This window comes from Somniosus microcephalus, chromosome 28 (assembly GCF_052327205.1).
Source record: "Somniosus microcephalus isolate GS21.2 chromosome 28, FLI_Smic_1.0, whole genome shotgun sequence".
Classification (NCBI taxonomy): domain Eukaryota; kingdom Metazoa; phylum Chordata; class Chondrichthyes; order Squaliformes; family Somniosidae; genus Somniosus; species Somniosus microcephalus.
In genome coordinates, this window is record NC_141014.1 from 41841003 (window position 1) to 41868305 (window position 27303).

Genomic DNA, 27303 nt, shown 5'->3' on the forward strand with positions numbered 1-27303 from the left:
TTCATATTGTTTGTTCAGGTCCCTTCCTTGAGGAGCAGAAAGCCAACTCTGTTGTGAAGAGGCCCAGGAGATCAATTCGCGAATACTACGAAAGGTCAGTCATTTCGTTCTTGCCTCTTGTGTTGAACCTTGTTTACAATGACCGGCTGTTATGTCTTCTAGCGCTCGTAGTGCTTTGTAAAGACGACTCTGGACTCGGTAGTTTGTAATTATAACTACTGTTTTATTTGTGTTGTAATGGCTGCCTGCCGCATGGTGCGGGGTGATATTTTCCAAGTGCCTGTGCGGCGTCTGCGCACTACTTTCCCAGCATCGTAGTGCTGCTACACTTGATTTGAGTGTTAGTACACTTGTACAATGTAGTCCCAACATAACTATGTAACATCCCTCTTTCCCAACAAAACTAATTACATCAATTTTCTACTTTACAATGTTTCCAGTTGAATAACGTTAACAAAATACAGAACGTGAGCTTTCTTTGCTCAATTTATATACAGATATTTGTCCATGTTGTTTTACTGTTCTGTGCGAATTATAATTGTCTTTATAATTATTCGTGATACCGCTCAGGTGGTTGTATGTTACTCCTCCATCTTGTGGACTTGGCTGTAACTATTCCTTTCTGCGGTGTTTTGGTGTGTTCTTTTCTTGTTGCCGGTGCTGTCGTGTTTGGCTCTGGAGACTGCATGTTTGCAGTTGTTGTATTTGAGGTGTTTGTTTCTGGCGTTATATGGTTTTCCGTGTCTGGTACCCTAACTGCTGTTAATGTTGTCCGCTGTTTGACAGCTTCAGGTGAGGGTCTGATATGGATCCTGTTTCGCCTGTATTGGTTTCCAGGTTCTGTCTCTACCAAGTAAGATCTTGGAGTATCAGCTTTTCCAATAACCTTGGCTGGACTCCATGTTCTCAACAACGGATCTTGTATATGCACTGATTGCCCATTTAGCAGCTCCGGCAGTGGTTTTGCATGCTTATTATAGTGTGCTCCCCGTAGCTTGTGTTTCCATCAGCTTCTGCCGAACATCCTCTTGGTCCTGGGGAGGATATACCTTTGCTGGTAGAGTTGTTTTGTATTTTCTACCATTTAGTAGTTCTGCTGGTGATTTCGAGTCTGCTCTCAAAGGTGTCGATCTGATTGCCAAAAGGGCGAGGTCTTGGTCTTCTCCCATCTCCTTGCTTTTAATGAGAGCTCTTTTGACTGTTTGGATCTGTCTTTCAATAAATCCGTGTCCCCTTGGGTAATGTGGGGATGAGGTAATTATTTTAAATCCGTATTTTCCAGCCAGTGCTCTGAACTCGCTGGAGGTGAATTGTGTCCCATTGTCGCAGATGACCTTCTCTGGGATGCCCTGTTCTGCGAATAAGTTTTTCGCAATTTTTGTGATTGTTGTGGCTCTCATGTCGTTTATCCTTCTGACAAAAGGAAATTTTGAGTAGTAGTCTGCTACTATGATGTACCACTCCTGGTTGCACAGGAACAGATCTGTTCCGACCGTGTGCCATGGTCTCGGGGGTACTTCCATTTGAATCATCTCCTCCTTCTGCTGTGTGTTTCGGTATTTCTGGCATATGCAGCATGTGGAGACCATTTGTTCTATGCTTTTGTACATGCCTATCCAGTACACAGCTGATCTGGCTCTTAGTTTACATTTCTCCATCCCCATATGGCCTTGGTGTATTAAGCGGAGAAGTTCCGTTTGCATCGTTTTTGGTATTATGATTCTTGAGCCAGCAAGGAGAACACTGTCCTCCACCGAGATGTCGTCTCTGATTGTCCAGTACTGTCGGATTTGGTTTTGGACCTGCTGGATCTTCTCCGGCCACCCCTGTATTACCTGTTGCATGAGTAGTAGCAACTCCTCTTCTTTACCAGTCTCCTCTTGAATTTGGCTAAGCTTTGTGGGGGTAACATTTATGAGGTGTTGTATTTTTACTGTCAGGCCCTTCATCTCGTGCTTTTCGTGTGGTGACAATCGAGACAATGCATCTGCCAGTGCCATTTCTTTCCCTGGCCGGTATTTTAATTCGAAGTCGTAACTTTGGAGTCTTAACAGTAACCTTTGCAGTCTTGCTGGGGCCTTGCTTAGGTTTTTCTTGTAAATTTGTTCGAGTGGACGATGGTCACTCTCTACCTCGAATTTTCTTCCGTATAAGTAGGTGTGGAACTTTTCGCATCCGTATACTACTGCCAATAGCTCTCTTTCGATGTTTGCGTATCTTGTCTCTGCTGATGTCAATGCCTTCGATGTGAAAGCTATTGGTTTTCCTTCCTGCACGAGGGCTGCCCCTAGCCCCCTGGTAGAGGCATCTACCTGTAGGGTGACAGGTTTTTTTCTATCGTAATAAGACAGGCTGGTTTCTTTACATAACAATTCCTTTAGGTGTTTGAAGTTCCTCTCATGGGATTCTGACCATTGGTATTCGGTGTCTTCTTTTAGTAATTCTCTTAGGTTCGCTGTGTAGTCTGACATGTTCGGGATGAAAGAGCTCATATACTGGACCAAGCCGAGGTAGCTTCCATCTCTGCTATCGCCGCGACCTTTTCGGGATTAGGCTTGACACCCTCCGGTGTGTAGATCATGCCAAAAAATTTGCATTTCGTACTTTTAACGATGCACTTCTCGGCGTTCAGCTTGACGCCAGCCGTTCTGGTGCGCTCCATGGCCTCGTGCAAGTGCACGTCGTGGTCTCTTTCATTTGATCCGTAAACTTGGATGTCATCAGCGATTCCAATGGCTCCTTCACAGCCTTTGTATGTTTCATCGATCTTTTGTTGGAAGATGTCTTGGCTGACTTTCAACCCGAATGGCAGCCGCAGGAATTTATAACGCCCCAATGGTGTATTAAAAGTCGTCAGGTTAGTTGATTCTTCGTCCAGTTTTACGTTCCAGTAGCCGTTTCTGGCATCCAGTTTGGAGAAGACTTTGGCTCCTGCCAGTGCTGGTGTGATTTCTTCTAATGTTGGTGTGGGGTAGTGGTCCCGCTTTATTGCCTGGTTTAAGTCTTTGGGGTCCAGACAGATTCTGAGCCGCCCGTTCGGCTTTTCCCGTACCACAATCGAGTTTACCCAGCCTGTGGGTTCAGTGACCTTTGCGATTATTTCTTTCTCTTCCATTTCTTTTAGTTCGGTGTATAATTTTTCTTTTAGCTCGATGGGTATTTTTCTTGGAGCGTGGATGACGGGTTTTACCTCTGGATCTATTGTTATATGGTACTTGAACTCCCCGAAGCATCCTACAGTGTCATCAAAACATTCTGGATACATGTCCATCAAATGTTTCGTGTCCATGATTTGTGGACGATTTTCCAGTGGGGTGTTGCTGTCGACTTTCAGTGATGTTTTTGTTAGTTCGTGGTTTACCGAGATTAACCCCAGCTTCTCGCAGCGGTTTAATCCCAGGATCGCCGGTCCCTCGGAGTCAGTCACATAGAACATGCAGTTGATGTTTCTACTTTTGTGTGTTCCTTTTATATAGGTTGTTCCGAGTTGTCTGATCTCGCTCCCCCCATACGCTGTCAGCGTGACGTCGTTTGCTTTTAAACATCCTCTTTTCGGGTATCTATCTTTGCCCAAGTTTTCGGGGAAGATCCTCTGGTATAGCCTCAGTGGAAGGATGTTGCTCTGAGCTCCTGTGTCCAACTTTACTTTTAGATTGACGGTTGTGGGCTGTCCTTCGATCCTCTATTTAATCTGGATGATAGTGTGCCATTCTTTCTTTGGGGTGCTTTCCGCTCTGGACGTTTCGTGTAAGAGAACCTTTATGGTTTCAATGTTCAGAGCTTTGTCGTACCCGCAGTCTTCGTCATCTTGCTCACCCATGGTATGGATTTTGTTTTTCTTTTGTTGGTTCTGCTGCCCACCTCTGCTTTTGGTGTGTAGCCACTCTCTTTTAGCTCTGCACATCTTTTGCCAGTGGTTTGCTTTACCACACGTGTTGCAGCTTGTTCCATACGCTGGGCATTTTCTTTTGTCTGTGTAGTCGTGTTGTCTTCCGCAGTTTCTACACATATTCTTCCCGCTGTCATATACTTGTTTTTGTGTGCTGTGCTTTTCGCGCACTGCATCTACTCTGTGATCCGGTTCGGGAGTTGTCCGCACGTCAGCCGTATGAGTATTCAGCGTTTTCATCTGTTGTTTTGTGGCTTCGTGAGCCCTCGCTGTATCTATGGCTTCTGATATTCCAAGCTTTTCTTTTCCTATTAGTTCTTTTTGCACTTCTGTATGTGCTGATCCCCATATTAATTGGTCTACCAGCCTTTCTTCTAGTTCCGTAAACTTGCATTTGCTGGCTTCGTTTTTTAATCTCGTCAGGAAATTGTCAGCCGTTTCACCAGGTTCCTGTCTTAAGCTTTGGAATTTATACCTGTGTATGCGGTGGTTTGATTTAGGCTCGAGATGGTTACTGAACTTTTCATAAATCGCCGTAGGGTTCGTTTTATCCTCTTCAGATAAACTCCAGCTGTTATAGAGAGCTAAGCCTTTTTCTCCCGCCCACAGTAGAATGTAGCTGACTTTTTCCTCATCAGAGGAGCCTTTCAGGAAACTTTTAAATGTAAGCTCGCATTTTTGCTTAAATTTCCGGAAAGCTTCCACGATATCGTCGGCTTCCCAGTTCATGATGGGGAGCATATTCGCGGTCAGTGCATTGGATGCCGCCATTTTAGCTGCCCGTACGATTCGCGGTTACAACGCTGCAGAGTTTACTTTTAAATTTCTTTCTTCAATCTGATATCGTTTTTATTTGCGTAAGTTTTACTCACTTACACCGCTGCCACCATGTTATGTCTTCTAGCGCTCGTAGTGCTTTGTAAAGACGACTCTAGACTCGGTAGTTTGTAATTATAACTACTGTTTTATTTGTGTTGTAATGGCTGCCTGCCGCATGGTGCGGGGTGATATTTTCCAAGTGCTGTGCGGCACCTGCGCACTACTTTCCCAGCATCGTAGTGCTGCTACACTTGATTTGAGTGTTAGTACACTTGTACAATGTAGTCCCAACGTAACTATGTAACACCGGCCTTCACTGCTTCTTGCTCAGGGCTCCCAGTTAGCTCAACAGCAACACCTTAAACCTAAACATCCCCAAAAGTGCTTCGCAGGGAGACAGGTGGAGACAGACACTGAGACAAGTCATCCAGGGGTGAGAGGAGGAAAGAGAGGCAGAGAGGGGATTCCAGACTGTAAGACCCAGGTGGCTGAAGGCTACCGCTGGCCTTGTTGGGGAGAATGTGGGGGGTGTTGCAGTGCTGGAGGCAGAGATAGGGTGAGGGGAGGCCAGGGTGTGATTTAAAGCCAAGGGTGAGGATTTTACATTGAATGCTTTGGGAGAGGAGTGTCAGTCAGTGAGGACGTGAGCGATGGGTGAAGTGGTGAAAGTCAGGATACAGGCAGCGGAGATTTGGACAAGTTTATAGAGGCAGGAGGTTGGCAAGGAAAGCATTGGAGTAATCAAGCCTAGATTTGACAAAATAGCATCTCTATTGCGCGAGCCAGTCACTGAACAGCAGTCTGCTCCACTAATAGAAATGGGCTGTTTAATGGACATTATTAAACAAGCCAAAAGGCAGATTCCTGATTTCTAAAATATCAGACAGGGAGTCGGTTACCTACGAGGATGGGACCAGCGCCCATTGGACACAGGAAACCCTTCAAGCTCGTGCCAGTTGCTGCTGGGCAGTGCTGCCAAGGCTGCTCACTGTCCACGCTGTGAGGCAGACAGTGGACGGACCGTGAACCGCGCTCCAAGGCTGTTGTTGGATGGTGGGGCCTGTGTGGGATGCTTGTCTTGGCTTTCCACCCAGAAACACTGCCTCGCTCACCTCCAGAATGCCTCTGATTGCTTCCCAAAAACCGTGCGGCACATCTGTTGCGGAATGAAGTGTCGGCATTTTGTCGAGTGTGCCCTCGCTGTTGCCAGTGAGCCAGTCTGCACGCCAACAAGGGAAGTTGGTGAGGTCAGACCTGCACAGGCGCTGCCATTTAAAACACAATACTTCACCTCTGCTTTCCCTCAAACTGTTGCTGCTAATACGAGGGCTTTGGTCACCGTCCAAAAAACACACGGCACATATTTAGACACCTCGATGTCATGTCCAAGGAGGAGTCTGATCTTAAGCTCCTGATCTTAAGTAAGGTCAAACAGTTAAGAGGTTCACTATTCACGTCCTCTCATGTCAGTGTTTGGGATACTGTGTTTAAATAGTGGCAACTGCTGACACAAAAAGGGGAAAAAAGACCCCGGACCCTCCCCCGCTCACACCTCCACCCCCCCCTCCCGCTCGCACCCCCACCCCCTCGCACCCCCACCCCCCCCTCCCGCTCGCACCCCCCCTCCCGCTCGCACCCCCACCCCCCCCCTCCCGCTCGCACCCCCCCCCCCCCGCCTCCCCATCCATCGGACAGGTGAACCCCGCGAACCTTCTCCCCAACCACCAGTAACACTGAATCTCAGGCCAACTTCAGGAAAGGCTCAGGGACATTTCTCGCCGACTCTATAACACAATCATCAAACACTGGGAGACCAGGGTTCTGCTTGATGCATCACAGGACAAACCTAACTAGCGCACACTCCCAATTAAACCCCAATATCACCAAATCCGACCTCTGGGACCGGACCTTAAATGCATCCTGGGGTGGGCGGGGTAGACTGGGGCCTGACCAGCACTCTATTCTCTCTGTCTATAGAATCATAGAAAGTTGCAGCCCAGGAGGAGGCCAATTGGCCCATCGTGTCTATGCCAGCCGAAAAGGAGCTACCTCCAAGCAGATTCTGGTTCTCTGTCTGCATTAAACCTAGTCTCAATTTTATTTTATAAATCAACGTGCTCCGTACCTCTAACATTAATCTATCTTAATTCTAGGCACCGTGAATATTATTACAAGACACCATACGAAAAACGCAGGGAAATATGCGAGTCCTACTATCCCTGTGACTACCTGGCAGACAGGATTGGATTCTACAGTGCCTACCGACAATACTTTGGAGATTATTAATGACAGTTGGACCAGCAACATCACAGTACTTTATACCGCACATAATGTCAAACACAGTGGATCAGACTGCGTAGTTTGCAATGTTGATCAATTACTTGGGAACATGGTTTCTATCAGGGTGTTATAATCGCGTTCTGCTGGTCATAACTTTGCCCGTCAGAACCTCTGGTTTAAGAGGTCCTCACTGCACCTTAGAACAGGGACACAGGGAGGCCCAAAAGCCCCTTCCTTGCTTATCGATCAATCCCACCTTCTCACCACATCCCTCAATCACTTCGCCCTCCCAGAAACACATCCAACTCTCTCCTGACCCCATTTACACTGTCCTTTCCTGCAAACTTATCCCCCGATCAGTGCCCCAGACTGCCTTTCTTACCCGAACTTCCTCACGTTCCCCTGGGATTTGAGCCTGTGTGTGAACAGGTTGCCGTTTCTCTGAACTCTCTCCCTATCTCGGCTAGGACTGATTTCCCCCCCCACCCCCCCCAACTCAGTTGCTCCTTTTCCAATTTTAACCATTTTGTTCCTAAAAAAAAAGCTGCTAATTTTTTCTAATCGATAAAAAAACTGAAATGCCAAAATGGTGTTCACTGCTGCCACCTCTAGGAGGTATGCCCAAGGCTCTGGATCTATCCTAACCTCATCGTACTTGCTGCTGTTGTCTTAAAAAAGGGGGGGGGAAATGTCTTGTGAAAAAAATTTCTTCATTATTACGTCCCCTGACGAAATCTGCGGGATTCACTGGGTTACGCACCGCGGGGCATCTAGATTCAAGTCCAGCCAAGACTAATGAGATGAAAGGCCTCTCGAACTGGCTGTTGCGGGCCTGTGTGAAGTGAGTTTTGCCAGCCTCAGCCTAGTTGCTAGTGGGAATGGGCTTACTGCTGTCCCTAAATGGGCACCTTCACTCAGAAAGGCCGCAGCGTGGTTGATGCTGGAAATGGGAGACTTATTGGGTGGGGGGCGGTTTCTGCGGGGGGGTGGTGGTGGTGGATGAGGCACATTACTGGTCAGGGTAGAGGCAGTTTTTACTGTGGAGATCGTCCGTGCTGTACCTGACCTGCGAGCGAGTGTTTAATGCCAAAACTGGGGGCCTGAACTGGAAAGTGTTCCGTGCCCAACTAACACATCCTTCACCTCAACGAGCCGGGCATTCACATAAAAATTACATCCCCCACCCCCCCTTTATTTCATTAAAAAATAAACAGCAAACAAGCTCAGCTGCCAGACACAAGGCAAGTTCTCGACGGAGGAGGGATTGAATGGGGCAGTTGAGGGATCGTCTATACAGATCAGCTCGAATCACCAAAAATAAAAGGATTTAAAAAAATTTTTGTTGTTGTTGTTGATAAAAGTGCTTTAAAAAGTAACCCGTTTGAAAGACTGTGGGTATATTGTGTGTGGTATAACAGTATACACGGCTGGGCAGTGGGTGACCCAGTTAATGCCAGCACCGAGGGAAGACGGACCCTGATGTGACCCTGCGCTCTATTAATCGCACCAAATGCTCAACGAGTTCTTGTTAAATTCCTTTGGCCGCTCCATTAAAGCAATTACTCTGTGCAATATTATCGTACCAACACAAGCATTAGTGCAATATGGCACAGGGCGCTATCCAGGGTCCAGGTTATGTGCAATATATCACAGGGCGATGTCCAGTCTGGTCCTTACACCTTGTGTACCTCTTCCTCAGCGCTGGAATAAGCTGGGTCTCCATCACACTGTCCCCCGCTTATCGTTTAATTACCAATGTTTATTTCTGTCTAAGGCACAAATGTATTATAATTTAAAGACGTAAAGACACTTGGCCCCCTCCTCTCCCTCCAAACCCGAACACTGACTGTACAGTTGTACCGTAGCAGAAATTTATGGTGTTTTAAGTTTTGTAAATTAATTGTTTCGACTGTCGCTGTGAACTGCCTCCACATTGTGCAACTGAACATCGAGAACAAGGAGAATTGGAACGTTATTATAAAACTAACCCTTCCGCTGGCCTCAAATCATTCTTCTTATTTAAAAGCTTTGCAGAAATGAAACTGAGTGGAGTTCTGGAACGTCTTCCTCAAAAAGCCAGGCTGCAGGTCAACAACAGACTTTCAAATCCCTCCATCTTTCAAAAAGAAGCTAAACCCAGCTGAGAAGGGGATTATTCTTGTGTGGAGTCAGTGCTGAGTAGGGACAGATTTCCAGCACGTTTGCAACTTAAGTTTGGAGAATGAAATACTGGATTTGAGAAAAGGTTCTAACAATGCTCGGAGGGGCGCGACATTCTCTGTTAACAGCGGTGTAGCGAGGGAGACGGTGTCTTTAGTTAATCTCTTATTTCACATGATGTTAAGAATCAATATCACTGCTTTGTTGCACCTGCTGAAGATACTGTGCGCAGTTAATTCCACTTTATTTTCTTATTTTAGTCAAGCTAAAATCTTGTAGTTTCTGATGTCTGTATTTTATGAATATAACAATAAAAATTAACGAGTAATCGACCTTGCTTGGATCACTTGTCCCAATAACACTGCATTCGGGGTGATTGTTGAAACAAGTTCCCATCGCCCGTGCTCCTGCCAAAGAGGCGTTCACAGCGGATTATCGTCCTCGCGTATCACTCCCCACTCATCGTCCAACCTACCCCTCTGAAGCCATCAACTCTCACCCAATCACATTTCTTCGTTGCTCACCGTGTCAGCCGTTGTTAGGTTGGTAGCACTCTCGCCTAAGTAAGAAGGTTGTGGGATCAGGTTCCCACTCCGGAGGCTTCAGCCGGCTCCAGTGCAGTGCTGAGGGAGTGCTGCACTGTCAGAGGTGTCGCCTTTCGGGTGAGACTTTAAACCGAGGCCCCATCTGTCCTGAGCCAATATTTATCCCTCAATCAACGTCACTAAAACAGCTGATCTGGTCATTTATCACATTGCTGTTTGTGGGAGCTTGCTGTCCCCAAATTGGCTGCTGCATTTCCCACATTACAACAGTGACCACACTTCAAAAGTACTTCATTGGCTGAAAAGCGCTTTGGGGCGTCCGGTGGTCGTGAAAGGCGCTATAGAAATGCAAGTCTCACACCCTCCAATCCACTCTCATTTACAAGGATACCAGAACAGAGAGGTTATACCCATCAGGAAAGACTGAACCGGCTGGGGATTTCTTCTCTCAAAGAGAAGGCTGTGGCGTGAACTAAGAGGTCTTTAAAATTACACAGGGGTTTTACAGGGTAGACAGAGAAGATGCTTCCACTTGTGGGAGAGTCCAAAACTAGGGGTTATAAACATTAGATAGTCATTAATCAATCCAATCGGGAATTCAGGAGAAACTTCTTTACCCAGAGAGTGGGGAGAATGTGGAATTCGCTGCCACAGGGAGTGGTTGAAGCGAATAGTACAGATGCATTTAAGGGGAAGCTGGATAAACACACAAGGGAGTAAGGAATAGAAGGGAATGCTGATAGGCTGAGATGAGGCTCGTGGAGCATAAACACTGGCGTGGACCAGTTGGGTCGAATGGCCTGTTTCTGTGCTGTACATTGTGTAATTTAGTGCAGTGGTTGTGAAAGGGTTAAAAGCAAATCCTCTGTGTTTAAAATGCAGAGCAAACAAATTACTTTAGACAAAGGAAAGAGAGAGGGGTCATGTGCGAAATCACTAAGAGCTGAGGAGAAGCCAGGTGGTGATAAAATGTCTGCCCAGCTCAAGGACTTTATACAATGGAGCCTTACAAGAATAAGATAAGGCATAGCCACCAAGCTACACACAGCTAATGCTGACGTGTGAGAAAGATTTAATAAAACTGTCAGCTAAACTTAAAGTAGTAACATAAAGAAACAAAATGGCTTGCGTAGATTATTAAAGAAGCCTCAGCCTAGCAAATATGGTCTGGCAGCCTGTAGAACCAGACGTCATAATCCAGGTGGCAGAGATAAGAAACAGAACAGAAAGAATGGGCTCAGTTACAAACGAGTTGTTGATACTGTAACCTATGACCTGCAGCCCAGTATTGCAGACTAAGGGTCACGAGGGCCTAACGGCCAGAATCATTGCAGGGGAGGATTAATTAGCTATTGTATTGAAGGGGTTAAATTGAACCCTCTCAGAATTCGGACAGCCGAGGTGACCACTACTTAAGTGATGCCAGCAAAATTAAAATCAGAACAAAAGGAGTGGGGTCATGTGAAAGTGACTAAAAGAAACCAGGTCGAGATAAGAAATATCACAATAAAAATTGACTTACGTAAAAAGGCAAAACTAAAACAAAGAACAATGTGAGAAGCTTCGAAAAACCAAGTTAAGACGCAGTTGTGGGACCAGACAGAATACGTGCGTTTTGCGTAAGTGATAAGGAATATGCTGCTTTAGCTAAAAATTGTAGGCACAGCAGAATATAGGGGTCATGGGAATTGGACCTGTGACCAAAGGCATAGTAAGATGTAACTAACCTTTACTAATACTGAAAAGAATAAATAAGCCATATGTGATCAGGTGATTATTGTAATACAATGTGATTGGATGAAAATAGAATAAAAAGCTGTACCAACCAAGAGAGAACGAGAAGGTGCTCGCACAGACCGCGGGGTCTGAGACGCTTCTCCCAGAGCTCCGATAATAAACTGCATCTTTTTACTTTTACATGGTTTAGATGTGAATTTATTTTCACCACAACAGTTGAATCACGGAATCCTGGGCTCAACCCTTCCGCGCCTCCATTGATGAGGCCCTATGGTTGGGGCCATGTTAAGGCACCGATTGCATCCACCAGGAAATGGAGATGCACCGAGGCAAATCCCCGAGAATGTTTCTGCCGACACCTATGCAGAGCCACCAACAAATCCACAGCAAGTGGGTGGAAAATCCAGCCCAGTTTATGCACGGCTTGACGGATCTAGCCAACAGCTCTTACCTTTGATCGGCCCAACCTCAACCCTTCATCCATGGCCTCAGATTCTCTCCTCTGACCTCGAATGTATGTGCAACATTGCTCACAACCCCTTTCTCTATCCCCCAAAACCTTGCACCCAGTGAGGATGAAACGTGACTTAGTAGGCAGTGGAGCGGAGGGAGGGTCCTGAAGCGGTGGGTTATACAGAGACATTGCTGTAGGAAAGGGAGGAGAAATCCAGAGGGCAGGGGCACAATGGTTGAAGGGTCCGTCACTATTCGGGGAGCAGGGAGAGGGGTCAGAGTCGGGTGTGAGCAGCACCTGGGGCTGGAGGAGGTTGCAGAGAGAGGGAGGGGAGAGGCCGTAGAGGGATCGAAGAACAAGAAAATAGACAGACCCCAGGACAACTTTCAGACATCACCTTTCAGGTGTTATTTGGTTGGTTTGACTCCTGGGTAAATATTGTATCTGGCACATTCAAAATTCCCAACTGTATTCGTTGTGTTTATTTAAGAGAATATTTAGTTAAATCTTTTATGGTTTTAAACATTTCTCAAATGATACTTTGCAGGTTGAAGATTTTTTTTAAATAGTAACAATTTTGCAGATAATTTATCCAAGGAAATGGTGATGGATAAAGAGAACAATGAGCTACCGGGCCAGGAATGGCAGTGCGTCATTGGAAAGGGACATACCCTCATCAGTTTACTCGGTCAATAGTGAAGTCTTCACAACAGAGATCTGAGCAAATGGATCAAACTCAACATTGGTAGAATTCAGCGGTGGGCCAATATATAAAATATAAATATCACATCCAATCTGAAACAATTCCAACACACTGTCCGTGGTCAAGGGGCCTTAACGAAGCCTTTTCCTCGCTTTGCCTCCCATTACTTTTCTCCTGATGCCCAGCGATTCTTCTGTATCATCATCGGCGTCTTCGCGTGACCGTTTCCTCTTGTCTCCCTGCTCTCTCAGCTCCTGTTGAAAGTACAGACGTTCAGTGTTACAGCAGCCTCTCGGCTTCCAGGAGTCACGCCTTAAATGCCAGCGTTCCCTTTGCTCCAGGGAACCCGCGCTGCCGGCTTTTCAATGTAAAACCGCACACGTGCGGAATGTAAATGGGCCGCACGGCTTCCTGCTCAAGCACACCTGCTAGTTAGTCACCGACAGACACAAAGGAGACACCAACAGGAGTCAGTGAAGGGCGAGAGGTCACCTTGAACGTGCCAACGAAACAATGAGACTGCACGAGTCCTCACAATCCACCTGATTTAATTCACTCGCTCCCTTCATTTCCTCCTCTGGGGTTTGATCCCCATAAACTCTACACAGCTCTCAGCAGGCAGGAGAGCTGCTGTTAATGTCGACAAGTAACACAAGGGGACCTGCTTGTGCAGCTTCCCCAACGATGTTACGAAGCACAATCTCATTTTACCTCCTCCTCCTCAGACAGCTCGTTCATGCTGGGTGGGGGGCGGTCTGTAAAATTCATACAATGAAACACATCTCACTCCCGCTTACTCCCACTGAAAATCGCATTTCACCCCCACCCAGTGCCAGAACACTTTTACAAACTTTCCCCGAAAGTACATAAACTTTCAAGCTGTTTCCCTAACGGACAATTAATGTGTAATTTATTTCAACTGAGAGAAGGTTTAATAAAAATATTCTATGCCGATTATATACAGCCACAAGCATGAACAGTACAAACAAGGACTGAGAGTGTACGTAGGTTTGAGCAAACATTCCTGCTCCTGTAGTACACACTGTACCAATCCCACCCCCTCCATCAGCACACACACTTTACCGAGGGCCCCTTGGGATGTCAGATACAAATCCACAGTCCACCAGTCGGGTGACACATTGTGCGCTCAGATACTCACTCGCACCTCGCGCGCACACTCACTCGCGCCTCGTGCACATAAATACACTTCACATTACCAAAAAATTCTGTCTGTTTTGTAACCTTCAGCTGACGACTGAAGAAAATGAATGCACAATAGCATGTGTCGTGCTGGACATTGGAAAATAACATTGCCTAAACTGCAATAAAATTAACAAATTATAAATCAAAATAAGTGGTTTGAATTATTTGGCCACAACAATGCTATTCATCGATTGAAGAAATGATGTAATATTCCTGATTTGGCACAGCGTAACGTGATCTGTAGCCAGGTAATGTCTCGGTTGAGGGAGAATTCACCAGCGGGGTTGGTGGTCAAGATGCCAATAACACTTGTGCCAGATTCCGATTACATAATGGACACAGTGTCTGCACCGTGTCCCCGACTGAACTTTCCCAGCATGTGAAAACCCAGTAACTTTCTGTGGGGAGCAGTCGGGAAGACAGCAGAGCCCCCGAGCAGCAGACGCGGATCGGTCAGTCGGTCAGTGTTCCTGCCGCCACTGGGGCTGACCCTAGCTTATGCTGCTCTTGTTCAAGTTAAATCAAACCCAGACTGGTCTGTCGCCCAGTGCAAGTTATGTAAGCTGGCAGCAAGAGCTTGGCTTGTATTTTTTGGGGACTGGGGCTGAATACCCAGGGCCGCTATTGCAGGAAAACAATGATATCACTCAAGCTGCCGAGGTCACTGGCATTTTTGCACAAGTTTCGAATGCCTGCCAGCACTTAATGTTGCTACAAAGAGAATTTCTCCTCTTCCTCCGCACTCCCAGGTTCCGAGTCTTGACGGGCTCCAGTTCCATGGCACCAGCTGCTCTCGGATTCCTTGCCCGTGTGACCGTTCACGTGAGAGCTTGGACAGTCAGTTGTGGCCAACTATTCAACTGCAAGGGGGCAGTCAAGACATTAACAGATGTGCTTTTCAGCAGGAGTCACTGGATCGTGATCAGGGGCGGGAGCCTTGGCCAATGTTCTGCCCCGGCCTCTCCCACCCCGAACCCATCCGCCCTGGTCCGGGGGCCAATTGCAGAGCCCCCAGCTCAACCCCAGCTAACTCGGCACATTCCAGGGATCAAACACCTCTCTGATCTGTGTGATCGGTACCAGGGAGGGAGGTGCAAGAAAGATTTTCCATGGTTTTGTGAAAATGTATTGGGAGTCGCTACAAACGGTCATGTTATTGTGATTCATCCGGAACGATCAGTCAGCCCTGTGAACTTACAATCCAGTGCAGGAGCCAAACACAATGATGATTCATACAGAATTCACATGGACTACATCAGTTACACAATGCAAAGTGCTAGTGGGCCAAACCATAGAGTCATAGAGTTTTTCAGCACAGAAAGAGGCCCTTCGGCCCATCGTGTCTGCGTCGCCCATCCCTCCCTGTCCAGTCTAATCCCATTTTCCAGCATTTGGTCCATAGCCTTGTATGCAATGGCATTTCAAGTGCTCATCCAAATGCTTCTTGAATGTTGTGAGGGTTCCTGCCTCTACCACCCTTTCAGGCAGTGAGTTCCAGCTTCCAACCACCCTCTGGGTGAAAAAGTTCCTCCTCAAATCCCCCCTAAATCTCCTGCCCCTTACCCTGAATCTGTGCCCCCTTGTTATTGACCCCCCTACTAAGGGGAAAAGTTCCTCTTTATCTACCCTATCTATGCCCCTCATCATTTTGTACACCTCAATCAGGTCCCCCCTCAGCCTTCTTTGCTCCAAGGAAAACAACCCCAGCCTGTCCAGTCTCTCTTCATAGCTGAGGCGCTCCATCCCAGGTAACATCCTGGTGAATCTTCTCTGCACCCTCTCCAAAGCAATCACATCCTTCCTATAGTGAGGCGACCAGAACTGCACACAGTACTCCAGCTGTGGCCTCACCAGCGTTTTGTACAGCTCCATCATAACCTCCCTGCTCTTATATTCTATGCCTCTGCTAATGAAGGCAAGTATCCCATAAGCCTTTTTAACCACCTTATCTACCTGTTCCGCTGCCTTCAGGGAATTATGTACATGTACACCAAGGTCCCTCTGACCCTCTGTACTTCCTAGGGTCCTACCACTCATTGTGTATTCCCTTGCCTTATTTGTCCGTCCAAAATGCATCACCTCGCACTTTTCCGGGTTAAATTCCATTTGCCACTTTTCCGCCCATCTGACCAACCCGTTAATATTGTCCTGCAGCCTGAGGCTTTCCTCCTCGCAATTTACCACCCCACCAATTTTCGTGTCATCCGCGAACTTACTGATCATACCCTTTACATTCTCATCCAAATCATTAATGTAGATCACAAACAGCAAGGGACCCAGCACCGATCCCTGAGGTACCCCACTGGACACAGGCTTCCAGTCACAAAAGCAACCTTCGACCATCACCCTCTGCCTCCTGCCACTCAGCCAGTTTAGGATCCAACGCGCCAAGGCCCCCTGGATCCCATGGGCTCTTACCTTCTTGACCAGTCTCCTATGCGGGACCTTGTCAAAAGCTTTACTGAAGTCCATGTAAACCACATCCACAGCATTTCCCTCATCCACACACCTAGTCACCCCCTCGAAAAATTCAATCAGATTGGTCAGACATGATTTACCCTTGACAAAGCCATGCTGACTATCCCCGATTAATCCTTGCCTCTCCAAGTGGAGACTAATTTTGTCCCTCAGAATTTTTTCCAATAATTTCCCTACCACAGATGTTAGGCTCACTGGCCTGTAATTCCCTGGTTTATCCCTGCTACCCTTCTTGAATAATGGTACTACATTAGCTGTTCTCCAGTCCTCTGGTACATCCCCTGTGGCCAGAGAGGTTCTGAAAATTTGTGTCAGAGCCCCTGCAATCTCCTCCTTTGCCTCACACAACAGCCTGGGATACATCTCGTCCGGGCCTGGGGATTTATCCACTTTTTGGCCTGCTAAAACCGCTAGTACCTCCTCCCTCTCGATGCTAATATGTTCAAGTATGTCACAGTCCCCTTGCCCGACTTCTATATCTACATCGTCTTTCTCCATAGTGAACACTGAGGCAAAAAATTCATTTAAAACCCCACCTACTTCATCTGGCTCTACACACAGCTTGCCACTTTGGTCCCTAATGGGCCCTACCCTTTCCCTGGTTATCCTCTTGCCCTTAATATACTTCTATTAAACAAATTCTGGTGGGATTACAACCATTTCCTAACCATCCCAAGCAATGGAGGCCCCAACACAACCCAACTAGTCATGACATTTTTACAAAATAGTTATCTAGCTGCTATATTGTAGCTGGGCTAAGAGCAGTTTTGACAGTTGTCCGTGTGCCAGGGGACATTTGCACAGCTGAAGCGATATATTTTCACAATGTAGCAATACGCTTCTTGGGCAGACAGGCGGCAGATGCAGTTCAATGCAGAAAAATGTGAATCAGTGCAGTTTAGAACAGGGTAAAGAAATGCCCCTTAAATAGCAAGACTTCACACGGAGAACAGAAACACTTGCTCTGCAGACACACCGGTCATTAACATGAGAAAAATTAAATCGATCCTTGGTTTTTGTATCTAAAAGGCACAGAATGTTTATTTTAGAGTAGGACTGTAGGCTAGAGCACTGTATACAGGTTTTGGTACCGATTCTAGGAGTACGTAAAAGCAATAGGAAAGGTGCAGCACAGCACCGATGTTACCAGGGTGAAGAGTTTTTATGAAGAGAGATCGAAGAAGTTTGGGCTGAGAAGATTAAGGGGTGATCAAGACCATGAGGGATTATGGTTAACGGTAACTAGCGATAGATTGTTTCTACCGTTTGGCGAGTTGGTGACGAGACAAATTCGAGGTGATCACAAAAGGTGAGTTTAGAAAAAAGTTCTTTACACCAAGGGCAGTTAGAATGTGCGATTCTCGGCCACAAACTGTTGAAGGGCGTGGGGAGCAAGTGAGTGTGGAATCAGATTAATGTGTTATGTGGGGAAAAAAAGCACCCGGACAGACTTGATGGGCCAAATGGCCTGTTTCTGTGCTGGAATAATCTGACAGTCTGAATTCAGCACCTCAAATCACTGCAGGTTAAACCAGCAGGTTAAACCAGCAGTACTTGAGCCTCAGCTCAAAATGCCCTCTCAATACACAACCCAAGTTTGAAAGGACAGAATCTATAGTTGAACCGCTGGCTATTATTCCACAGGTCAGGTGGACACAGTATGGAAGTCTACAACACCACCCCACCCCCCGCCAAACTCCCAATATTACACATCAGTGAAATCCTGGTGCCGGCACAGTACGCGAGGAGAGCGAGAATCCCACATACCTGCCGCGCGAATCGCTGTGCTTCCGTCACCCGTTCCACCAGCATCATCACCTCTTCCTCTTGCGTGGGGAATGCTGGAAGTTTCTTCCCAATCAGGTGCTCAATCCTCTGGAACAGCTCCACGTCGTACCTGTGACCGATACGAGCGCATTAATAGCTGGAGGCGTTAGGCAGTGCGGCAGAGAATCATGGCGCTTTAGATCGACAATTAACTGTCAGCACTTCCATATGTTCCTTCAGTTCTTCCTCCTGCTCTGGAATTCGATTCCTAAACCTCCCAACCTCTCCTTTCTCATTTAAGACGCTCCTTAATTGGTACTTCATTGGCTGTAAAGCGCTTTGGGATGTCCTGAGGTCGTGAAAAGCGCTATATAAATGCAAGTCTTTCTTTCTTAAAGCCTACCTCTTCAGCCAAGCTTTTGGTCACCTGCCCCAATATCTCCTTACCTGTCTCGGTGTCAAATGTTGGCTGATAATCGCTCCTGCGAAGCACTTTGGTACATTTTAATGGCGCTATATAAATGCAGGAGGTCCCAGGTTTTGTTCCGGGGGGGGGGGGGGGGGGCGCAGTCCATGGGTGCCAAGAGCACTCTGGCATCAAGTGTGAGCCCACACATCACAGTGGAGTCTGATCTGACCTCGCAGTGTCTCCCTGCAGCCCCCCACCCCAAACACACACCAGCGCGTCTCACTACACAGTAATCGGGAGAAACATAGACATAGAAACATCGAAGATAGGAGCAGGAGTAGGCCATTCGGCCCCTCCAGCCTGCTCCACCATTTAATGAGATCATGGCTGATCATACAAATTCAGTACCCTGTCCCTGCTTTCTCCCCATATCCCTTGATCCCTTTAGCCTTAAGAAATTTATCCAACTCCTTCTTGAATATATTTAATGAATTGGCCTCAACAGCCTTCTGTGGTAGAGAATTCCACAGGTTCCCCACTCTCTGGTGAAGAAATTCCTCCTCATTTCTGTCCTAAATGGCTTACCCCTTATCCTTAGACTGTGACCCCTGGTTCTGGACTCCCCGACCATTGGGAACATCCTTCCTGCATCTAGTCTGTCCAGTCCTGTTAGAATTTTATAAGTTTCAATGAGATCCCCTCTCATTCTTCTAAACTCTAGCGAATATAAGCCTAATCGACCCAATCTCTCCTCATACGTCATTCCTGCCATCCCAGGTATCAGCCTGGTGAATCTTCGCTGCACTCCCTCCATGGCAAGAACATCTTTCCTCAGATAAGGCGACCAAAACTGCACACAATACTCCAGATGTGGTCTCACCAAGGCCCTGTACAACTGCAGCAAGACATCCTTGTTCCTGTACTCAAACCCCCCTCGCTACGAAGGCCAATATACCATTTGCCTTCTTAACCGCCTGCTGCACCTGCATGCTTACCCTCAGCGACTGGTGCACAAGGACACCCAGGTCTCATTGTACTTCCCCTTCTCCCAATCTATTGCCGTTCAGATAATAATCTGCCTTCCTGTTTTTGCCACCAAAGTGGATAACCTCGCATTTATCCACATTATACTGCATCTGCCATGCTTCTGCCCAATCACCCAACCTGTCCAAATCATCCTGGAGTTTCTCGGCATCCTCCTCACAGCACACACGCCCACCCACTTTGTGTCGTCTGCAAACTTGGAGATGTTACATCTAGTTCCCTTGTCTAGATCATTAATATATATTGTGAACAGCTGGGGTCCTAGCACCGATCCCTGTGGTACCCCACTAGTCACTGCCTGCTACTCGGAAAAAGACCCATTTATTCCAACTCTTTGCTTCCTGTCTGCCAACCAGTTCTCTATCCAAGTCAGTACCTTGCCCCCAATCCCATGTGCTTTAACTTTACACGCTAATCTCTTATGCGGAACCTTATCAAAAGCCTTCTGAAAGTCCAAATACACCACATCCACTGGTTCTCCTTTATCTATTTTACCAGTTACATCCTCAAAAAGTTCCAGTAGCAGGAACCCCAGGGGCAGAGGCCAATTATAACACCCCAAGTCGAGCCCAGGTGGGATGAGGCAGGGGTAGGCTGAGGCGAGGAGAGGGGGGGGGGCGAGGGAGGGATGAGGCGGGGTGAGGGAGGGGAGGGATGAGGCGAGGAAGAGGCGTGCACGATCGCACAGGTTGAATCAAGCAGACTTGGCGATAGTTGGGACATTAGGTGTGAATTCAGCTCTGGATCAAACAAGACAACGAACAAACTTGAGTTTCCAGCACTCGAGAAACCCTCTCTCCCAGTAATGCACTCAAAAGTTGCACAGATTTCCAGCACGCCAGTCTTCAATTATTGCACTCCCCTCCCCTGTCACACAGCGCTGGCTCTGGTTCTAGCACTGTAGGGCTGGCTCCGCATCTGGTACAGCTGAAGCCGGATGACTGACAGCCTTAAATCACCAACACATTTTGGTTAGCAGCAGTTTGTTTTCTGTTTATTCTGCACTTCGCTTTGTCAGGGCGCCGGGGGGGGGGGGGGGGAAAAGGTTGCCACGGGTCTGCCCTCATTATGCAGCTTCTACTCAGTCAGGAGATCAAAGGAAGATCTGGCTGCAAAGAGCAGCGTGCTAAGATTACTGCTACATGGGCGAGTCACTCCCCATTGAACAAGCACCTGAAACTCATGAACCTTAAATCTGCTGCGACTCAGGGGCAACAACACTCAGACTGCACGCGATGCAATCAACTCAATGTTGCAGGCTATTTCTGCCCCACTTGGTCCAACGTAGCTGCCTCAGATGGCCAAAGCACAGCTAGAACCAACCCTGTAAAGTGGAAGATCGGAAAGTGTTGCTGTCCCCAGGAAAAGAATCCTACTCCAGTGCAGTACTGAGGGAGCACCGCACTGTCGGAGGGGCCGCACTGTCGGAGGGGCAGTACCGAGGGAGCGCCGCACTGTCGGAGGGGCAGTACCGAGGGAGCGCCGCACTGTCGGAGGGGCAGTACCGAGGGAGCGCCGCACTGTCGGAGGGGCAGTACCGAGGGAGCGCCGCACTGTCGGAGGGGCAGTACCGAGGGAGCGCCGCACTGTCGGAGGGGCAGTACCGAGGGAGCGCCGCACTGTCGGAGGGGCAGTACCGAGGGAGCGCCGCACTGTCGGAGGGGCAGTACCGAGGGAGCGCCGCACTGTCGGAGGGGCAGTACCGAGGGAGCGCCGCACTGTCGGAGGGGCAGTACCGAGGGAGCGCCGCACTGTCGGAGGGGCATTACTGAGGGAGCGCCGCTCTGTCGGAGGGGCAGTACTGAGGGAGCGCCGCACTGAGGGAGCGCCGCACTGTCGGAGGGGCAGTACTGAGGGAGCGCCGCACTGTCGGAGGGGCAGTACCGAGGGAGCGCCGCACTGTCGGAGGGGCAGTACCGAGGGAGCGCCGCACTGTCGGAGGGGCAGTACTGAGGGAGCGCTGCACTAGTCAAAACCACTCGACATCAGTGCAGGATATGGAGCAAAACTGGAACAAAATCACCCAAAATGAACTTAGGACAAATGATCAAGTGAGTGTCACGGGGCAATGCGGGCATCAGGCAACTCAACAACTTCTTAAAGTTAACTTTTTCCACTTATTAACCTCAGCATTGAGCAGAATCACAGGAGCAGCCGTTAATATTCAGCAGGCAGCTCTTGTGGTGGCTGGTTGAGTTTATCCAGGCACAGGGCAGGAAGGTCTGCGCTGATTTAGCCCGTTACAGCAGAGGCAGGGGACAATAAATCGGCCACAATGCCCACGTTAGGATATAAGCAGCGAGGCTTCAAGCTCCTGTCACTATCCAGCGACTTCTGCTGCACAGAGGGCGAGGGGGAAATGAGGAGCGGAAGTGCGTCTTGGATCAAGCTCGGCTGCGCTGTTCACGTGGCCCGTAAACTCTCTGCCGAAGCTCATGGGTTCAGAATGGGCACTTTTTTTTTTTTTCCATTCGTTCCTGGGATGTGGGCATTGCTGGCAAGGCCAGCATTTATTGCCCATCCCTAATTGCCCTCAAGAAGGTGGTGGTGAGCCGCCTTCTTGAACCGCTGCAGTCCGTGTGAAGGTGCTCCCAGTGCTGTTGGGGAGGGAGTTCCAGGATTTTGACCCAGCGACGATGAAGGAACGGCCGATATATTTCCCAGTCAGGATGATGTGTGACTTGGAGGGGAACTTGGAGGTGGTGGTGTTCCCATGCGCCTGCTGCCCTTGTCCTTCTAGGTGGTAGAGGTCACGGGTTTGGGAGGTGCTGCCGAAGATGAGGTAATGAAGGGTCGCTGGACATTGTGGAGCTGTATCTCAAGCAGAGGTAGCACCTGTGGGGTGGGGGCGGGGGGGGAGAAAGCGTAACGAGCCTCAGGTAACAGGGCCCAGGAGAGAGCGGTTAGAGAGACCGTCCCTCAGTGGGAGCTCAGTTCCACCTTGTGCTTGCGACGGGTGCTCAGCACGGCTCCGAGACACCGATCCACCACAGACGCCTCGACAAATTGAAAATTGCACGCCTGCGTCCAGACAAAACGCTACCACAAGCCTCAAAGCACCAACTCAGATTTGACCCAGATGGAACTCCCACTAAGAGCACAACATTCCTCAATGTCCTTTTAAAGCTTCCTTTTAACTCGACATGTTGCAAAGATTTGAGACTTGAATAACCACAAGTAATTTTCGTAGCCTGGGTTGAACCTGCTGTTATCAGGAGCACGGTGTTTACAGGGCCGTGTGACCCACCTATCAGCAAGCTGTTTCTTAGTTCGTGAGGTTACTGCACGGGGGAGGGGGTCTCTTCCCACGCGCTTCAGAAAACTCGCCGCTTCGGGAATCGCCCGCCCTGGGGCGGGTTCCGCTGAAGCAACGGGGCGAGTGACAATCTGTGCGTCAGGACTGGCCTCACTCGGGGTACGAGCGACTAAAGGGGTTGCCCCACCCACCCCCTCCCTCCCCAAAACCAGGGCACCAAGCGCATCCGCCGCCGGGAGTGAAAGGGGAAGCAACATATTGAGCCGCGACACCCGAACAAGCAACACTCACTGGCTGACGAAGGTGATGGATTTTCCCGAGCGGCCTGCTCTGGCCGTCCTCCCCACTCGATGAATGTAATCCTGGAAGATAAACATCAGGCAGCATTAAACCGGGGCAGGCGGGCGGGCAGGCAGCAGCTTTACACACCAACAATCTTCAACCAGAGAACCAGCGCCCACCCGACAGACACATCAGCTCAGATTAGCTAACCGGACAGGGAGTGGCGTACCTTAGAATGGGTGGGAATGTCAAAGTTTATAACCACATCGACATGTGGAATATCCAGGCCGCGGCTTGCTACGTCTGTGGCCAGCAAGATCGAGCGAGACTTGGCCTTGAATTTATTCAAAGCTCCCAATCGTTTGTTCTGCAAAATAAAACAAAGAGGAATTGATTTTAAACAAATAACGGTTCATGTCACAGGACAAACATTGCCACTCCGCAGTGTAAAGAACGGCCAGCGCACCTGATTCATCTGCCCGTGTAAGGGAATGGCGGTGAACCCCAGACTGCGCAGGAGCAGCGCCGTGCGCTGTGTGTTGTTACACGTGCTGCAGAAGATGATAAAGGAATTCCCGGCGAGCTCGTTGAGAATGGAAACCAGGTAACAATCCTAGAGAAAGAAGCGTCAAATTTTAAAATAATACAGGGAACTTAGAAACAACCAGCAGGACAGCTTCCTGTGCATTAGATCATTATCCTCACATTACTTGTGTAGGGCACTCATTCCTGCCCACAAACCCTGTTGTCACGATTTACCATTGTAAATTGGTATGTCAACATTTCCCATTCAATTTTCTGTGTGAACTGTCACGCTGTAATTACAGCACTGGCCACGAGGTGGCTCCATGGAGCGAGTACTAAGGTTTCTCTCCAACGCCATCTCGCACATATAAAAAAACTCTTACATTCAGCAAGTGACCGAGGGCAAGATCCTGGGAAATATACAAGCATTCTTTAAAAACAGACCCAGATATAACTGGAAAAACATCTGCACTCATACTATTTAGGGTAACGAAAGATTCGCATTCAAAGAATCTTTCACAACCTCAGGACGTCCCAAAGCGCTTTACAGCCAATGAAGTACTTTTTGAAGTGTCGTCACTGTTGTAATGTAGGAAATGCGGCAGCCAGTTTGCGCACAGCAAGCTCCCACAAACAGCAATGTGATAATGGCCAGATCATCTGTTTTAGTGATGTTGGTTGAGGGATAAATATTAGCCAGGCACCGGGAAAACTCCCCTGCTCTTCTTCAAATAGTGCCATGGGATCCTTTACGTCCACCCGAGAGTGCAGACGGGACCTCGATTTAACGTCCCATCCAAAAGACGGCACTTGAGGTTTCAAAGGGATCAGATAAAGAGCTGATTTAAAGGAATGTAACTGCGACAATGTTATAAATAGCCCAGCGGCGACTGGTGTCCAACAGCAGCAGCGGCACTCCCTGGGCGACAGTGGCTGCCATTACCTTGAACTTGGCCGGGATGAACACGTAATACTGCTGCAGTTTCTCCACAGTCTGGTACTTGGTCGAGACGGCACATTTCACCGGGTCCTTCAGTGCCGCTCGCTGCAGCTTTTGTACCTGCGAGAGGGGCAGAAATAATGAAGCAGCTTTTAAATCCATAAAGTATCACTCTCACTCACAGGTTCACTAACTCCAGGGCTGTACAAGGTCAAAGATCTGTCAACACCAAGGGGGGGGGGGGGGGGTTTTGGGGAGGGGGGGGGGGTACAGCATCTCAAGAATTCGCCATTCTTTTTTTTTTTTAATTCGCTTATGGGATGTGGGTGTCGCTGGCAAGGCCGGCATTTATTGCCCATCCCTAGATGTCCTTGAGAAGGTGGTGGTGAGCCGCCTTCTTGAGCTGCTGCAGTCCGTGTGGTGAAGGTGCTCCCACAGTGCTGTTAGGGAGGGAGTTCCAGGATTTTGACCCAGCGACGATGAAGGATCGGCCGATATACTTCTAAGTCAGGATGGTGTGTGACTTGGAGGGGAACTTGGAGGTGGCGGTGTTCCCATGCGCCTGCTGCCCTTGTCCTTCTAGGTGGAAGAGGTCACGGGTTTGGGAGGTGCTGTCGAAGAAGCCTTGGCGAGTTGCTGCAGTGCATCTTGTAGATGGTACACACTGCAGCCACGGTGCGCCGGTGGTGGAGGGAGTGAATGTTTAAGGTGGTGGATGGGGTGCCAATCAAGTGGGTTGCTTTGTCCTGGATGGTGTCGAGCTTCTTGAGTGTTGTTGGAGCTTCACTCACCCAGGCAAGTGAAGAGTATTCCATCACACTCCTGACTTGTGCCTTGTAGATGGTAGAAAGGCTTTGGGAAGTCAGGAGGTGAGACACTCGCCGCAGAATACCCAGCCTCTGACCTGCTCTTGTTGCCACAGTATTTATGTGGCTGGTCCAGTTAAGTTTCTGGTCAATGGTGACCCCCAGGATGATGGTGGGGGATTCGGCGATGGTAATGCCATTGAATGTCAAGGGGAGGTTTTTTGTATTTTCTGGCTTACATTGTTTCTGTTATTACCGAGCCTTCCCTGCAATGACACTACTGTGTCCCTTTGACACTCTCCTTCAGGCTAGGCGAGCGGGCCCCCACACACGGCTCTTTGGGCTACCTAGAAAGCAGGTGTTTAACGTGTCACTCGGGAGGCTCTGGTGCTGCTACTGTTGCGATTACCTGCTCCAGGCTTAGTGAGTAATCCTGAACTAGACTCAACAGACAAGCAACGGAATCACAGCGCAGAGGCAAGAGTGCTACCAGTGAGCCCAGGCGGACAGGTCAAACTCCCTTAACCTTTCCTCAGAACATGGACCAGGTTATTCCAGTTGGATAGGTATGGGGGGGGAAAGAGGGGTCCCGAGTGACAGTTACATAAGCATAGAGCTGGGTTCGATGTAATGTCAGGATTTCTTTTCACAGAGAATTGCCAATCTCTGGCACCAGTTTCTGGCCCGTGCAGCAAGTGCAGATTCACTGCAAACACTCAAGAGGGAGCTGAAGGCAGGAGCTTATCAGGCCCTGTTTGGGACTGGGAACTTGCTCAATCACCACAGGCGAGATACTGAGACTGACTGACTGACTGAGCACAGACCAGCGACTGAAGCTGGGACGTTGCTGGTTGTTGCAGACCACATCCCACCCCCCCCCCCCCCCAAACCAGGCAACACGCCCCCCCCCCCCCCCCCCCAAGCAACACGCGGCCCCCCCCCCGCCCCGGCAACAGGTCCCCCCGCCCCCCCCCCCACCGGGCAACACGCCCCCCCCCCCCCCAAGCAACACGCGGCCCCCCCCGCCCCGGCAACAGGTCCCCCGCCCGCCCCCCCCCCCCACCGGGCAACACGCCCCAACACACTCCCCACCCCGGGCAACACGCCCCCCGCCCCCCCCCAGGCAACACGCCTCCCCCCACCCCCCCGGGCAACACGCCCCCCGCCCCCCCCGGGCAACACGCCCGCCCACCGAGGCGTGCAGACAGATATATGTTAAATAAAACTCTCAGCAAACAGCTCACGTACCTTCTTGGTCATTGTTGCAGAAAACAGATAGGTGTTCCGGTCTCTCGGAATCGCCTTGAGAATTTTATCAACCTGCAGAATAGATTGTGGGTCAATGGAGTCATCAATGCACAGAATACACCAGAACATCACAACTAACGGACAGGGAGAGAGGTACTGAGGACCAGAACATCACAAACGAACGGAAAGGGAGAGAGGTACTGAGGACCAGAACATCACAACGAACGGACAGGGAGAGAGGTACTGAGGACCAGAACATCACAACGAACGGAAAGGGAGAGAGGTACCGAGGACCAGAACACCACTAATTATTTTTTTAAATCTCCCATTAATAATATATTTTGCTCATTACGTTATGTGCACTGAAACTGAATGCCAATGGGAATGCCGGATTTTCCAATATACACGGGAGGTGCTGCATGGTCCCGGAGAGCCCGAGTATGTTCAGTGGTTCCTGGAGCAATGGCACCATCTGGTGGCCATTATACAGATGGCAGTTTCATTCACTCGCTGCACAGGGCTTGAGATTCCTGTCGATCTCCGGCACTGAGCACAATAACCCCCCCCCCCACCCCCCGGGCACAGCATCGCAAGAGCTCAGTGCAGCATATTGCTTCTGGATTTGTTGAGTTACTGGCACATTATTTGTTCTATTTCCCTTCGAGCAGCCGACACTTTCACAGACAAAATAGACATGCATTTCTCCAGCGCCTTTCAGGGCCACCAGACGTCCCAAAACGTTTTACACCCAATGAAGT

At 48.9% G+C, this 27303-nt stretch overlaps 2 protein-coding genes across 2 annotated transcripts in view; one reads left to right on the forward strand and one right to left on the reverse strand.

The window, feature by feature from the left end:
- The window catches only part of LOC147099662 (uncharacterized), a 173880-nt gene extending 164407 nt beyond the window's left edge, over positions 1-9473 (forward strand). The window contains exons 70-71 of the mRNA XM_085969217.1: positions 19-94; positions 6862-9473. Of these exons, the coding sequence (XP_085825343.1) occupies positions 19-94; positions 6862-6994 (209 nt within the window). The 3' untranslated portion in view covers positions 6995-9473. The remainder of the gene's footprint in view (positions 1-18; positions 95-6861) is intronic.
- A 1983-nt stretch (positions 9474-11456) lies between these two features.
- ddx47 (DEAD (Asp-Glu-Ala-Asp) box polypeptide 47) overlaps positions 11457-27303 on the reverse strand; it is a 32004-nt gene continuing 16157 nt past the window's right edge. The window contains exons 11-12 of the mRNA XM_085969016.1: positions 18036-18165; positions 11457-12841 (exon numbers count right to left, since the gene is read on the reverse strand). Coding sequence (XP_085825142.1) covers positions 12719-12841; positions 18036-18165 — 253 coding nt within the window. The 3' untranslated portion in view covers positions 11457-12718. The remainder of the gene's footprint in view (positions 12842-18035; positions 18166-27303) is intronic.